Consider the following 13,910-nt stretch of genomic DNA (forward strand, 5'->3'; position numbering starts at 1 on the left):
GTTTCCTTTACGAAAAAAGATTGCAGTCAGAGTGCAGTACGACTAACTGTAGTATGCTGTAAATACTGCGTCCAATAATAATGTTAATAATGTTTTACTGCAATCACTGCGTCCAAAATACCAGTCGACTGCAGTTACTGCACTTTCATAACATTTTTTGTAGGGTTCACCCCGTGGGCTAAGTAGTCATGATGGTTTCAAGTTTGTATCCATCATTTTTTTATGATCATAGCGAAAAATAAAATACATCGGCATTTCCCGCTGTGTACACACATTGATTCTCGTTGCAATTAGGCCCAGGATAACTCCTGATAACGTTGTGTAGCTGCTGATATTCATCTTATAAATAGCCATTCATTCGTCACAGGAATCAGGACTAAAGCCAATGCAACGGCCTGTTTTACAAACGGTGGGCCTACCGCAGATGGGCATTCATACAATTCCAATGCAACCAGACATGTAGCCTCAACCCTTGTGTAAGCAAGGACCGACGCAGACGTCTTTTATGCGTATTTTCTTGGTCCCATCTGGACCAACAGGCTTTTGGTGTTTCACAAACATTATGCCTTCCACATTGATGGGCATTCATAAAATTCCATTGCAGGCAGCCACTGTAGGCTACACCCCAGTACACACAGACCGATGCCTTTGACATATCTTTTTGGTCCTGTCCAGACCGGCCTAGATTTCCACATTGGTTTTTAGTCCTGACCAAATCTGAACCAATCATAGACGTCTATGTTTGGTCTAGATTTTGTCCAGTCTGGACCAGCCTTAATTTGGGCTATATACTTCCATGTTTGGTTCTGGTTTCAACTTTCATTTAGAACCTAAATTGAACCTAATTTCTGAAAAAGAAATATTTTCAAACTTGCTTACTGGGACTATTCTATTTTTTTGGAAAGGGGGGTAATGTTTTTTGTCATGCCTAGGGTGGCAGAAAGGCCAGGTCTGATAACCGCTGCTCTCCTCAGAGCACATATCATCCAGCCTAAGTTCACAGACCTCCGCAACTTCAGTGTAACTGTAGAACCAAGAAAGTCTGTTTGCATACAGACACTTTGCATTGGAAGGTCTGGGGGTGTTAAGAGCCTATGCACAGACTCAGACCGAGCCCAACCACATCCCCTGGTCTACTCCCCCGCTTTCCCCAAGCAATGTTGATGTATTTGATGTGTTTCCAGTCAATAAAGTGTGTTAACTGTAAATGTAATATTGTGTTTCAGATCTGTAAACAGACACACACACAAACCACATTGAACACATTTAAATTAGATGAAGTAAGCCGTAGAATAAAGGACCCTTGATTTATTGTGTGACCAAATGGAAAGCAGTGGTTGTTGGTGTCAGAGTATGCTGTTGGGGTATTAGCACACCTCCAGCAGGCCCTCCGACCAGAGCACCAGGGCCATCTGGACTTTGTCATTGTCCAATTGCCTTTTTAGCTGAGACACAGGGATGGGCTGACCCGCCTGCAGCTGCCTGATGGCCGGGAGGTCTTCGAAGGGGAAGGTCATGCCGGGGGTCTAGGAGATAGGCGGAGAGATATGACAGACAGAACTTTACAGACAGTTTCAGACATGACCATGCATTTTGCCTGTGTAAACAAAATATCAGGAATTGGGCCTTATCTACAGACATATAGCTTCTGATTCGATACTGTAATTCATATTGACTCTCATCAAAGTAACACAAACATCTTCATTCATAAACCATTCAAATCCTGGCTGACTGGCAGTGTATAATCTACTTTAAGAATTCTATATAATATCCAAATGGTAGAGGTACTTTAACTCAAATCCTATATCCATATTGTCAACTAAGTACATTGTCTTGGCAAAATGTGCCAGGTTACCTCAGAGGGTGCATCTTCCTCCTCTTCACCACTATCATCATCACCACCACTATCATCATCATCATCACCACTCTGTCCCATCATATGTTTCTCCCTTCTGTTCCTCAGAGAGTGCATCACATCAACCACCAACGATACCGACCCATCCTAAACACACACAAACACACACTTTAGTCCAAGAGCAGCTAGGTAAAATATGTAAACTGTTAAAACTGAAGGCACTTACTGATGGGCTTTGACACGTCTCTAAAGACACCAGGATGTGGTCTTTAAACCTCAGACACACCGTATCTTCTAAAGCAGGCATCTTTCCAGCTGTGAAGAACACACACACAGAAAGACCTAGGCTAAAACATATACACTCATGCCCAATAAACTCCTCCTGGGAACTTCTTGTAGCTCTGCAAGGATTGGATAAGTTGTACCATATTAGTTACTTATATATATATATATTTTTTTTTTTTACCTTTAATTTAACTAGGCAAGTCAGTTAAGAACAAATTCTTGTTTTACAATGGCGGCCTACCCTGGCCAAACCCTCCCTTAACCCGGACGAATCTGTGCCAATTGTGCGCCGCCCTATGGGATTCTGACCACGACCGGTTGTGATACAGCCTGGGATCAAACCAGGGTCTGTAGTGATGCCTCTAACACTGAGATGCGGTGCCTTAGACCACTGTGCCACTCGGGAGTTGAAACTTAATACTCTTGGTTCTGAAGGAAGGTGCTAAAGTTTTGTGCTGCTTTCTTCACCTTTGGTAATGACAGGTACCATATTACTGAGATAAATCTTTCAGATCTACAAGAGGCAGGATTTGACCATGGAATAAGTCTCCTTGCTTTATTATTTACAGCACAAGCAGTGGTTCCAAAAGGCTTGGTTTCAGCAAGATGGTGACTGGTCTTTCTATAAACTGTGATACCAGTGGGGATTTCCTACGCTGGACAACTTATTACAGCTGTTGAAAACCTCTGGAATTTTTGCACCAGGAATGGCATAAAGTCACCCAACATCAATGTGAAAGACTGGTGGAGAGCATGCCAAGATGCATGAAAGCTGTGATTGGAATAACCCTGATTTACACCAAATATTGATTTTGAACTCCTCCTAAATTAAAACATTAGTATTGTGTTGTCTTGCAGTATTCGAGGTCAGACAACACTGCATCCTTCTTGTTATTATAAAACAAAAATGTTCATTTAACCCAAACACATACCTACCTATAAATAACAAAACCAGTGAAACCGATCATTTTGCAGTCTTAATTTTTTCCCAGAGCCATATGTACAGTTGAAGTCGGAAGTTTACATACACCTTAGCCAAATACATTTCAACTCAGTTTTTCACAATTCCTGACATTTAATCAGAGTAAAAATTCCCTGTCATAGGTCAATTAAGATCACCACTTTATTTTAAGAATGTGAAATGTCAGAATAATAGTAGAAAGAATTATTTATTTCAGCATTTATTTATTTCATCACATTCCCAGTGGGTCAGAAGTTTACATACACTCAATTAGTATCTGGTAGCATTGCCTTTAAATTGTTTTACTTGGGCCAAACGTTTATGATAGCCTTCCTCAAGCTTCCCACAATAAGTTGGGGGAATTTTGGCCCATTTTGTTGCTTCAATATATCCACATAATTTTCCTGCCTCATGATGTAATCTATTTTGTGAATTGCACCGGTCCCTCCTGCAGCAAAGCACCCCCACAACATGATGCTGTCACCCCCGTACTTCACGGTTGGCATGGTGTTCTTCGGCTTGCAAGCCTCACCCTTTTTCCTCCAAACATAACAATGGTCATTATGGCCAAACAGTTCTATTTTGTTTCATCAGACCAGAGGACATTTCTCCAAAAAGTATGATCTTTGTCCCCATGTGCAGTTGCAAACCGTAGTCGGTATTTTTTATGGCGGATTTGGAGCAGTGGCTTCTTCCTTGCTGAGCGGCCTTTCAGGTTATGTCGATATAGGACTCGTTTTACTGTGGATATAGATACTTTTGTACCTGTTTCCTCCAGCATCTTCACAAGGTCCTTTGCTGTTGTTCTGTAATTGATTAATACTTTTCGCACCAAAGTTCGTTCATCTTTAGGAGACAGAATGTGTCTCCTTCCTGAGCAGTATGATGGCTATGTGGTCCCATGGTGTTTATACTTGCGTACTATTGTTTGTACAGATGAACGTGGTACCTTCAGGCGTTTGGAAAATGCTCCCAAGGATGGACCAGACTTGTGGAGGTCTACATTTTTTCCCCCTGAGGTCTTAGCTGATTTATTTTAATTTTCCCATGATGTCAAGCAAAGTGGCACTGAGTTTGAAGGTAGGCCTTGAAATACATCCACATGTACACCTCCAATTTCCAAGCTGTTTAAAAGGCACAGTCAACTTTGTGTATATAAACTTCTAACCCACTGGAATTGTGATACAATGAATTATAAGTTAAATAATCTGTCTGTAAACAATTGTTGGAAAAATTACATGTGTAAGGCACAATGTAGATGTCCTAACAGCCTTCCCAAAACTATAGTTTGTTAACAATAAATTTGTGGAGTGGTTGAAAAACAAGTTTTATTGACTCCAACCTAAGTGTATGTAAACTTTCGACTACCACTCTACATAAATGTAAAGTATTACATCTTAGTCATTTAGCACACTCTTATCCAGAGCGACTTACAGGAGCAATTAGGGTTAAGTGTCTTGCTCAATGGCACAGACATATTTTTCAGTCTGCTCGGGGATTCAAACCGGCAACCTTTCGGTTATTGGCCCAATGCTCTTAACAGCAAGGCTACCTGCCGCACAATTGTATAATATTGATGTCCTTGAAAATTACAATTAAGTGCTTGAAAAAGTCCATGAATTTGACTTGCCAATGTCTGTATGAACCCTGCTCAAAGGATGTATTGTCCTAGGCCTATGTTGTATAGGTGGAGTTATGGATCAATTTGCATATATTCCTCAAAGTACACATGAGGAACTGCATGGAAAATAATTTGTTTCAAACCAGTTTGAAATTTTGATCCCAATGTCACACATTGGCCCCATTATTTATAGAAAGACCCGATCCACAACAAAGTGGCTAGCGATACTGTACCTATCCATATTCAATGCCCCAACACTATTTTCCAGACCTTACTATAAATGTTACTCTCCCTGCTTAGCTCAGATTCAGCAAGCGTCCGGACAGATGTTAACACATATGTTAAGTCTGTCAGAAAAACGTAAGAGGCACATTCTAAAGTATCAATGCACATCACTATTTAAATGCATATCTGTAGCCTGTACAGAAACATCACTTCTTAGTAGAAAAACACCACTGTCCATTTCTAATTTAAACAGATTCATATCTCAGAATGTGTCCAGTTACTGTTTCAAATTCTATGGGCAACACACACTGTCTGTAATAAACATTCTACTCATTGGACTTTTAAATATTATTCAGCAAGACACACACCTGATGATGAGATGTCATCTTGCTCTGGTGTGTAAGGTGGCAGTCTGTGGAGGGCAAAGTCCCTCTTCATGTCCCCGGTACGGAGTTCGTGTTCGCCCCTCTCCATCTGATCTGCCACGCTCCTCAATAATGAGGCCAACTGCCTGCTTGTGTCTGGGGCTGCGTTGGCTCCCTTGTACACACACAATGTTATAGTGCTTAATAGATAGCAGTAGGTAAGACTGAACTACGCAGATAGGACACTATTATTTTCAATAGGCATACATTGTAATTTCTATTATGAAACTAAATTTAGCAGAACATGCAACCAGTGAGAACTAAAGTTTAGACATTAAAAACATTCAACACATCGTTCAGTGCAAATTCCTTATTCCTCCTTTAGGTAAATCACTGAACTGTAAGTTATCACTCACATTCACCAATCTGACCATGGCAGATGAGTGTTTCCCTCAAGGAAGGACAGAAGGAAGGATGAAATGTTTAAGTGTTGGAACAGAGTACGGAAGCAGACCTCACCATCAAGATTCTCCTGGGCATGCCTACCCTCCTGGTGATGTCACTGGTCTTAAGGGAGTCATACAAGAAATTGGGGAACACGTTGGCCAGATAGTCTCCCCATGACCTGAGGTGAAAAAAAGTTTAAGTAACTTTACACATCAAGATTATGAATTTCCATTGTTTCAAATGAGAGAATGAAGAAGTGGTGGGGCTGAGATAGCGTTGAGGTTAGAGAGGTATAGCCAGTTCGAAACCCAGAGGAAGATCTGTCAGGCTACGAGTTGGCAAATTCTGACTAAGGCCATTGATGGCTGAAACATGATATTAATAGATAAAATATCAGGTTTTTAATAGTGTGCAAGCGTTGCACGTATTACTTTTCAAGGAATGAGTTCACAACCAGAGGATCGCTGGTATCAATTTCTTAGGTGCCACAGTGAGTCTCACGTACGTGTTCTGGTAGGTACTGAGGGTTAGGTGGGTAGAATGATCCACTCCCACGGGGGTGTCCGCCTGATGGATGGTTCCTCTGGGGAAGTAGAGCAGATCACCTGCCTATGGGAAAAAAAGGACAAACACCCCCCCCCACTTAAACTCAATAGCTCAGGCCACAAGTCACACTACGTTGCAAAATACTCCAGTGAAGCGTTTTCCAAATGTGGATCAAGACTCTTAAGTGCACTACTGTGGATTACTTTCAGGTTGTGGCCTTTGACTGGTCTTGCCTAGAGAGACATTGGTTTTGTTTAGTCGACAGGAAACCCCTAAAGCGTGATGACCCTGCCACTGTTTTGGTCAAATTCATAGACAAAGCTATGGATGCAAGGACTGACCGTCCATGGTATTAAAATGATGGTTAAAACTTGTTTTGAAGCTACACAGTGTTTGTTTACAATTACATTGTTTGCAAACAATGAAGTAAAACAGGCTTAAAATGTTGGGTTCTGATAGTGTATGACAATTAAACTAAGCTCATGAGGCATTTATAGTTGGGCCGGGACAACATCAGTAGGGCAATACTCAATATTGATACTCAATATTGTGGCAAGGAAACAAACTTCTATAGGAAAATAGCCCTACTATTGGAAACAAACTTCATGTTGTCATCCAGTCACATTTATTTATTTTGCAAGCTATAGCACACAATATTTGACATATAGCAAGTTTGTACAGGACCAAAGAGTCTATGTAGTCTGCGATACTGGTAAAGAAAAGAAAAGAAAATATCACATTTACATAAGTATTCAGGCCCTTTACTTAGTACTTTGTTGAAGCACCTTTGGTAGCGATTACAGCCTCGAGTCTTCTTGGGTATAACACTACAAGCTTGGCACACCAATATTTGGGGAATTCTTCTCTGCAGATCCTCTCAAGCTCTGTCAGGTTGGATGGGGAGCATCACTGCACAGATATTTTCAGGTCTCTCCAGAGATGTTTGATTGTGTTCAAGTCCAGGCTCTAGTTGGGCCACTCAAGAACATTGACTTGTCCCGAAGCCACTCCTGCTTTATCTTGGCTGTGTGCTTAGGGGCGTTATCCTGTTGGAAGGTGTACCTTCGCCCCAGTCTGAGGTCCTGAGAGTCCTGGAGCAGGTTTTCATCAAGGATCTCTCTGTATTCTGCAAAAGGTACAGGGATTGGACTGCTGAGGACTGGGGTAAAGTCATTTTCTCTGATGAATCCCCTTTCCGATTGTTTGGGGCATCCGGAAAAAAAGCTTGTCCGGAGAAGACAAGGTGAGCGCTACCATCAGTCCTGTGTCATGCTAACGGAAAAGCATCCTGAGACCATTCATGTGTGGGGTTGCTCCTCAGCCAAGGGAGTGGGCTCACTCACAATTTTGCCTAAGAACACAGCCATGAACAAAGAATGGTACAAACACATCCTCCGAGAGCAACTTCTTCCAACCATCCAGGTACAGTTTGGTGACGAACAATGTATTTTCCAGCATGATGGAGCACCTTGTCATGAGGCAAAAGTGATAACTAAGTGACTTGGGGAACAAAACATTGATATTTTGGGTCCATGGCCAGGACACTCCCCAGTCCTTAACTTCTTGGTGACAGGGGGCAGTATTTTCACATCCGGATGAAATGCATGCCAAATTCAACTGCCCGCTACTCATCCCCAGAAGATAAGATATGCATATTATTAGTGGATTTGGATAGAAAACACTATGAAGTTTCTACAACTGTTTTAATCATGTCTGTGAGTATCACAGAACTTATTTAGCAGGCGAAACCCCGAGGACAAACCATTCAGATTTTAGTTTTTTGAGGTCACTCTTTTCAATGGGTTTTCATTGGGAATCCAGATTTCTAAAAGGGACCTTCTTGCAGTTCCTATCGCTTCCACTGGATGTCAGTCTTTAGATAATGGTTAAGGTTATTCCTTTGTGTAATGAAGAAGTACGGCCATCTTGAACGAGGGTCACTTGAAGTGTACTGTTAGATAGAGGCGTGTGACCAGAAAGCTAGCTACAGTTTGTTTTCCTCCTGTATTGAACACAGATCATCTCGTCTTAAATTTTATCGATTATTTAAGTTAAATACGTAAAGTTGTATTACAAAAGTAGTTTGAAATGTTTTGGCAAAGTTTACAGGTAACTTTTGAGATATTTTGTAGTCACGTTGCGCAAGTTGGAACCGGTGTTTTTCTGGATCAAACGCGCCAAATAAATGGACATTTTGGATATATATCGATGGAATTAATCGAACAAAAGGACCATTTGTGATGTTTATGGGACATATTGGAGTGCCAACAAAAGAAGCTTGTCAAAGCTAAGGCATGAATTATATTTTTATTTCTGTGTTTTGTGTTGCGCCTGCAGGGTTGAAATATGGTTTCTCTCTTTGTTTATGGAGGTGCTATCCTCAGATAATAGCATTGTTTGCTTTCGGCGAAAAGCCTTTTTGAAATCTGACATGTTGGCTGGATTCACAACAAGTGTAGCTTTAATTTGCTATCTTGCATGTGTGAATTAATGAAAGTTAGATTTTTATAGTAATTTATTTGATTTTGGCACTCTGCATTTTCCTTGGCTTTTGGCCAGGTGGGATGCTAGCGTCCCACATATCCCAGAGAGGTTTTAATCCCATTGAGAACTTGTGGTCAATCCTCAAGAGGCGGGTGGACAAACAAAAACCAACAAATTCTGACAAACCCCAAGCATTGATTATGCACGAATAGGCTGCCATCAGTCAGGATGTGGCCCAGAAGTTAATTGACAGCATGCCAGGATGGATTGCAGAGGTCTTGAAAAAGAAGGGTCAACACTGCAAATATTGACTCTTTGCATCAACTTCATGTAATTGTCAATAAAAGCCTTTGACACTGCTTGTAATTATACTTCAGCATTCCATAGTAACATCTGACAAAAATATCTAAAGATACTGAGGCAGCAGACTTTGTGACAATGTATATTCGTGTCATTCTCAAAACTTTTGGCCACGACTGTATATCATTCATTTTAAAGTCCCAAAATGTATGTCGCAATTGCCCCCAATAAATGCAAACTGACACAGATTATGGGCAGCGTCACCCTGCTCCTAACGTACCTTCAGTATGATGTCGTGTGTGGGGCTGCCGATGCGCTCCTCAAGAGCCACGCAGTACTCTCTGGCCAGGGGCACCGTGGGGCTGTACAGACGCCAATGTTTCTCACCCTCCAACTGGAGGATAAACACCTGGGGAAAGGCGTACACATATTTAGCAGATGTTATCGCAGGTGCAGCAAAATACTTGTTTCTGGCTCAAACAGTTATACCGAACATTACAAAACAGTACACTCAAATCCCCAAAATTCTAGAAATAGCATAATGAGCAATGTCTGTGTCCAGAATATAAATATATACACTGAACAAAAATAAAAGCAACATGTAACAATTTCAAAGATTTACAGTTCATATAAGGAATTCAGTCAATTGAAATACATTCTTTAGGCCATAGTCTATGGATTTCACATGACTGGGAATACAGATATGCGTCTGTTGGTCACAGATACCTTAAACAAATGGTAGGGGCATGGATCAGAAAACCAGTCAGTATCTGCTGTGACCAGCATTTGCCTCATGTAGAGTGACATCTCCTTTGCAAAGATAATCAGACTATTGATTAAGGTCAGTGGAATGTTGTCCCACTACTCTTCAATAGCTGTGTGAAGTTGCTTGATATTGGCGGGAACTGGAACACGTCGTTGTACAAGTTGATCCAGAGCATGACGAGCACGCAGATGAGCTTCCCCGAGATGGTCTGAGTTTTGTTCGACTTACTGCCAAATTCTCTAAAACGACACTTCTGGTAGAGAAATTAACATTCAATTCTCTAGCAACAGCTCTGGTGGACATTCCTGCAGTCAGCATGCCAATTGCACGCTCCCTCAAAACTTGAGACATCTGTAGCATTTTGTTGTGTGACAAAACTGTACATTTTAAAGTATATTTTTATTGTCCCCAGCACAAGGTGCACCTGTTTAATCAGCTTCTTGATATGCCAGATCTGTCAAGTGGATGGATTATATTGGCAAAGGAGAAATGCTCACTAACAGGGATGTAAACACATATGCACAACATTTGAGAGAAATAAGCTTTTTGTGCATATAGAAAACTTTGGTATCTTTTATTTCAGCTCATGAAACCAAACTTTTCATGATGCCTTTATATTTTTGTTCAGTATATATATATATATGTATGTATGTATATATATATATATATATATATATATAAAATATATACACACAGTGCCTTGCGAAAGTATTCGGCCCCCTTGAACTTTGTGACCTTTTGCCACATTTCAGGCTTCAAACATAAAGATATAAAACTGTATTTTTTTGTGAAGAATCAACAACAAGTGGGACACAATCATGAAGTGGAACGACATTTATTGGATATTTCAAACTTTTTTAACAAATCAAAAACTGAAAAATTGGGCGTGCAAAATTATTCAAAAAAAATAACGGGAACACTTAAACAACACAATGTAACTCCAAGTCAATCACACTTCTGTGAAATCAAACTGTCCACTTACGAAGCAACACTGATTGACAGTAAATTTCACATGCTGTTGTGCAAGTGGAATAGACAACAGGTGGAAATTATAGGCAATTAGCAAGACACCCCCAATAAAGGAGTGGTTCTGCAGGTGGGGACCACAGACCACTTCTCAGTTCCTATGCTTCCTGGCTGATGTTTTGGTCACTTTTGAATGCTGGCGGTGCTTTCACTCTAGTGGTAGCATGAGACGGAGTCTACAACCCACACAAGTGGCTCAGGTAGTGCAGCTCATCAGGATGGAACATCAATGCGAGCTGTGGCAAGAAGGTTTGCTGTGTCTGTCAGCGTAGTGTCCAGAGCATGGAGGCGCTACCAGGAGACAGGCCAGTACATCAGGAGATGTGGAGGAGGCCGTAGGAGGGCAACAACCCAGCAGCAGGGCCCCTACCTCCGCCTTTGTGCAAGGAGGAGCACTGCCAGAGCCCTGCAAAATGACCTCCAGCAGGCCACAAATGTGCATGTGTCTGCTCAAACGGTCAGAAACAGACTCCATGAGGGTGGTATGAGGGTCCGACGTCCACAGGTGGAGAGTTTGATTTCACAGAAGCGTGATTGACTTGGAGTTACATTGTGTTGTTTAAGTGTTCCCGTTATTTTTTTTAAGCAGTGTATATATATATATTGAACAAAAATATAAACGCATCATGTAAAGTTTTGGTTTCATGAGCTGAAATAAAAGATACCAAAGTTTTCTATATGCACAAAAAGCTTATTTCTCTCAAATGTTGTGCATATGTGTTTACATCCCTGTTAGTGAGCATTTCTCCTTTGCCAATATAATCCATCCACTTGACAGTATATATCAATATATATATATATATGTATATTGGCCATAGTGGAGTTTGGAGTGTGACTGTGAGGTTGTGGACAAGTGTCTTTTATACTGATAACAAGTTCAAACAGTTGTCATTAATACAGGTAACGAGTGGAGGACAGAGGAGCCTCTTAAAGAAGAAGTTACAGGTCTGTGAGAGCCAGAAATCTTGCTTGTTTGTAGGTGACCAAATACTTATTTTCCACCATAATATGCAAATAAATTCATTAAAAATCCTACAATGTGATTTTCTGAATTTTTTTTCTTCTCATTTTGTCTGTCATAGTTGAAGTGTACCTATGATGAAAATTACAGGCCTCATCTTTTTAAGTGGGAGAACTTGCACAATTGGTGGCTGACTAAATACTTTTTTGCCCCACTGTGTGTAAATATATATATATGATGGTATGTAGACAGTATGGACAGTATATGAATAGGAAAGGTGTACAGCAGTAGATATATAGGATTACTAGAATAAAGCATATACATATGAAGTGGGTAAAAGAGTATGTAAACATTTAAATATTTTCTAACCCTCAAAACTATACTACAAATGTTGCAGCCAGGGTTATGTTCAGTAGGGAACACTGTAGCAAAATTATTTGAAATGTAAAGGTGAAATTTTAGTTTCTTATGGGTAGCTATGACATGTTCTGGTTCCCACTGAACACTACCCTGATGTGGACCATTTTGGGGCCAGTTCAGTGGTGTACCTCCACGTCGTCGTAGTGTGGGGGTAGCCCTTGGGAATCCTGTGGGGTGATGTAGACGTTGGAGCCCACAAGAGCGCCGAAGAAACACTCCAGCCTCTCCTGAATCCGCCACAACTCGTCCTGGAGACACACGGTTAGTTAGAGGAGAGCAGGCATCTTAGAATCTCCGAATATAATACTATTGGGTTCAGCTTTGCACAAATATGGAATGATCAAGATGTTCAGATATCTGTGCAATAGATTTTAATTCATGTTGTGTTCACCAACATATTCAAGGTGTTCACATTTAAAATAGGCAAATCTGAATCTGAGCTAAACAACATCTTAGCTAAAGGATATATGTCACTACCAGTCCCTTTCTGTTAGCACAGAGCCACTGCCACAGTGCTGCATTAACTAGGACCTTCACTCCATTTTCTACAGGGATGCAGTTTTGGCAGGCCAAGATCTAATAATACCTTATTCAACTGATCAACAATCATAATTAATACAATCAAGCTGAATCAAGTGTTTAGGTAATAATGCTAGGCTGGGAAAACCCTTCCCCACATACTGTGGCCATACAGGAGCAGAGTTATGTTCAGTAGAAACAAAACATGTTCTCCTGTTTCATACTATCACAGACCAGAACCCATGACTCGGGAGTACAAAACACTGTGGATAAACACATGTCCACTACTCTCACCTTAAACCTCTGAGGCTGGTGGAACTGGATGGTGGCCTTCTGGTTGAAGTCCTTTTTGAGCTGGCTGTAGTTGACACGGCCTTCCTTGTTCAACACAGTCTTGTTGCCCTGGACGCTGCGGCACACATTGAGGTCTCTGGCATACGTCAGGCCCTGAGCGCACAGCCCCTTCAGGTCTGAAAGCTGGAACAGAGACTTGTAGTAGGAGGCCAGGCCTGGGTCAGACCTCTGGAGGTGGAGGGGCTTCTTCTCCCAGTAGTCAGCGAAAAATTCCTCCTGTCCCACTGGGGAAATTAGGCTCTGGAAGACAGTGTCTGGGGTGTCGAAGCAGAAAGGAGAGGGGACCCCATTGGAGTCTGTTTTCCTATGTTTGGGAGCGACCTCTTCGTCTCCGGATGCTGCTTTTCTTCCTTTCCTGGGCATCTTTAGCTGATAGAGAACGTTACATCAGTGGCATTAGATTAGAAGATAGCTAGTTAGCAGTTTCAATTTTCCATTGCTATCAAATTACGATTTACAGTGCAGTTGGAATAGCCCGTTCGATAGCAAATACTTGGGGTTATGTAGCTACTGTAGCAAGCTTCAGATACAAATGTTAGCTAGCTAATAACGTTTATGGGCTAACGTTAATTAACGTTAGCTAGCTTTCAAACTGTAGCTAATGTTATATAATGCTAAAATATAGCGAACGTTACCTGTTTTGCGTATGTTCCCACCTTCAGATTTAACACATATTAGCTATAAACTCTCCCTTTTCCCAAATCAGTTTGATAGCTACACGTGAGAATCGTGTTCTGTCCTGTAGCATAAAATGTCCGAAGGCAAACAAGTACTT

The 13,910-nt window shown here is 41.2% G+C and overlaps 1 protein-coding gene across 1 annotated transcript; it reads right to left on the bottom strand.

Moving 5' to 3' along the window:
- Nucleotides 1-1,271: 1,271 nt before the first annotated feature.
- riox2 (ribosomal oxygenase 2) lies at nucleotides 1,272-13,896 on the bottom strand. Its single transcript, XM_064982068.1, has 10 exons — nucleotides 13,771-13,896; nucleotides 13,076-13,504; nucleotides 12,391-12,510; nucleotides 9,370-9,498; nucleotides 6,265-6,368; nucleotides 5,832-5,937; nucleotides 5,316-5,487; nucleotides 2,082-2,170; nucleotides 1,856-2,002; nucleotides 1,272-1,526 (listed from the first exon to the last, which is right to left on the bottom strand). Exons 2-10 carry the CDS (start codon nucleotides 13,496-13,498, stop codon nucleotides 1,368-1,370), a joined length of 1,449 nt encoding a protein of 482 aa, XP_064838140.1. The 5' UTR covers nucleotides 13,499-13,504; nucleotides 13,771-13,896; the 3' UTR covers nucleotides 1,272-1,367.
- Nucleotides 13,897-13,910: the final 14 nt, after the last annotated feature.

Source organism: Oncorhynchus masou, chromosome 12 (assembly GCF_036934945.1).
Source record: "Oncorhynchus masou masou isolate Uvic2021 chromosome 12, UVic_Omas_1.1, whole genome shotgun sequence".
Lineage (NCBI taxonomy): Eukaryota > Metazoa > Chordata > Actinopteri > Salmoniformes > Salmonidae > Oncorhynchus > Oncorhynchus masou.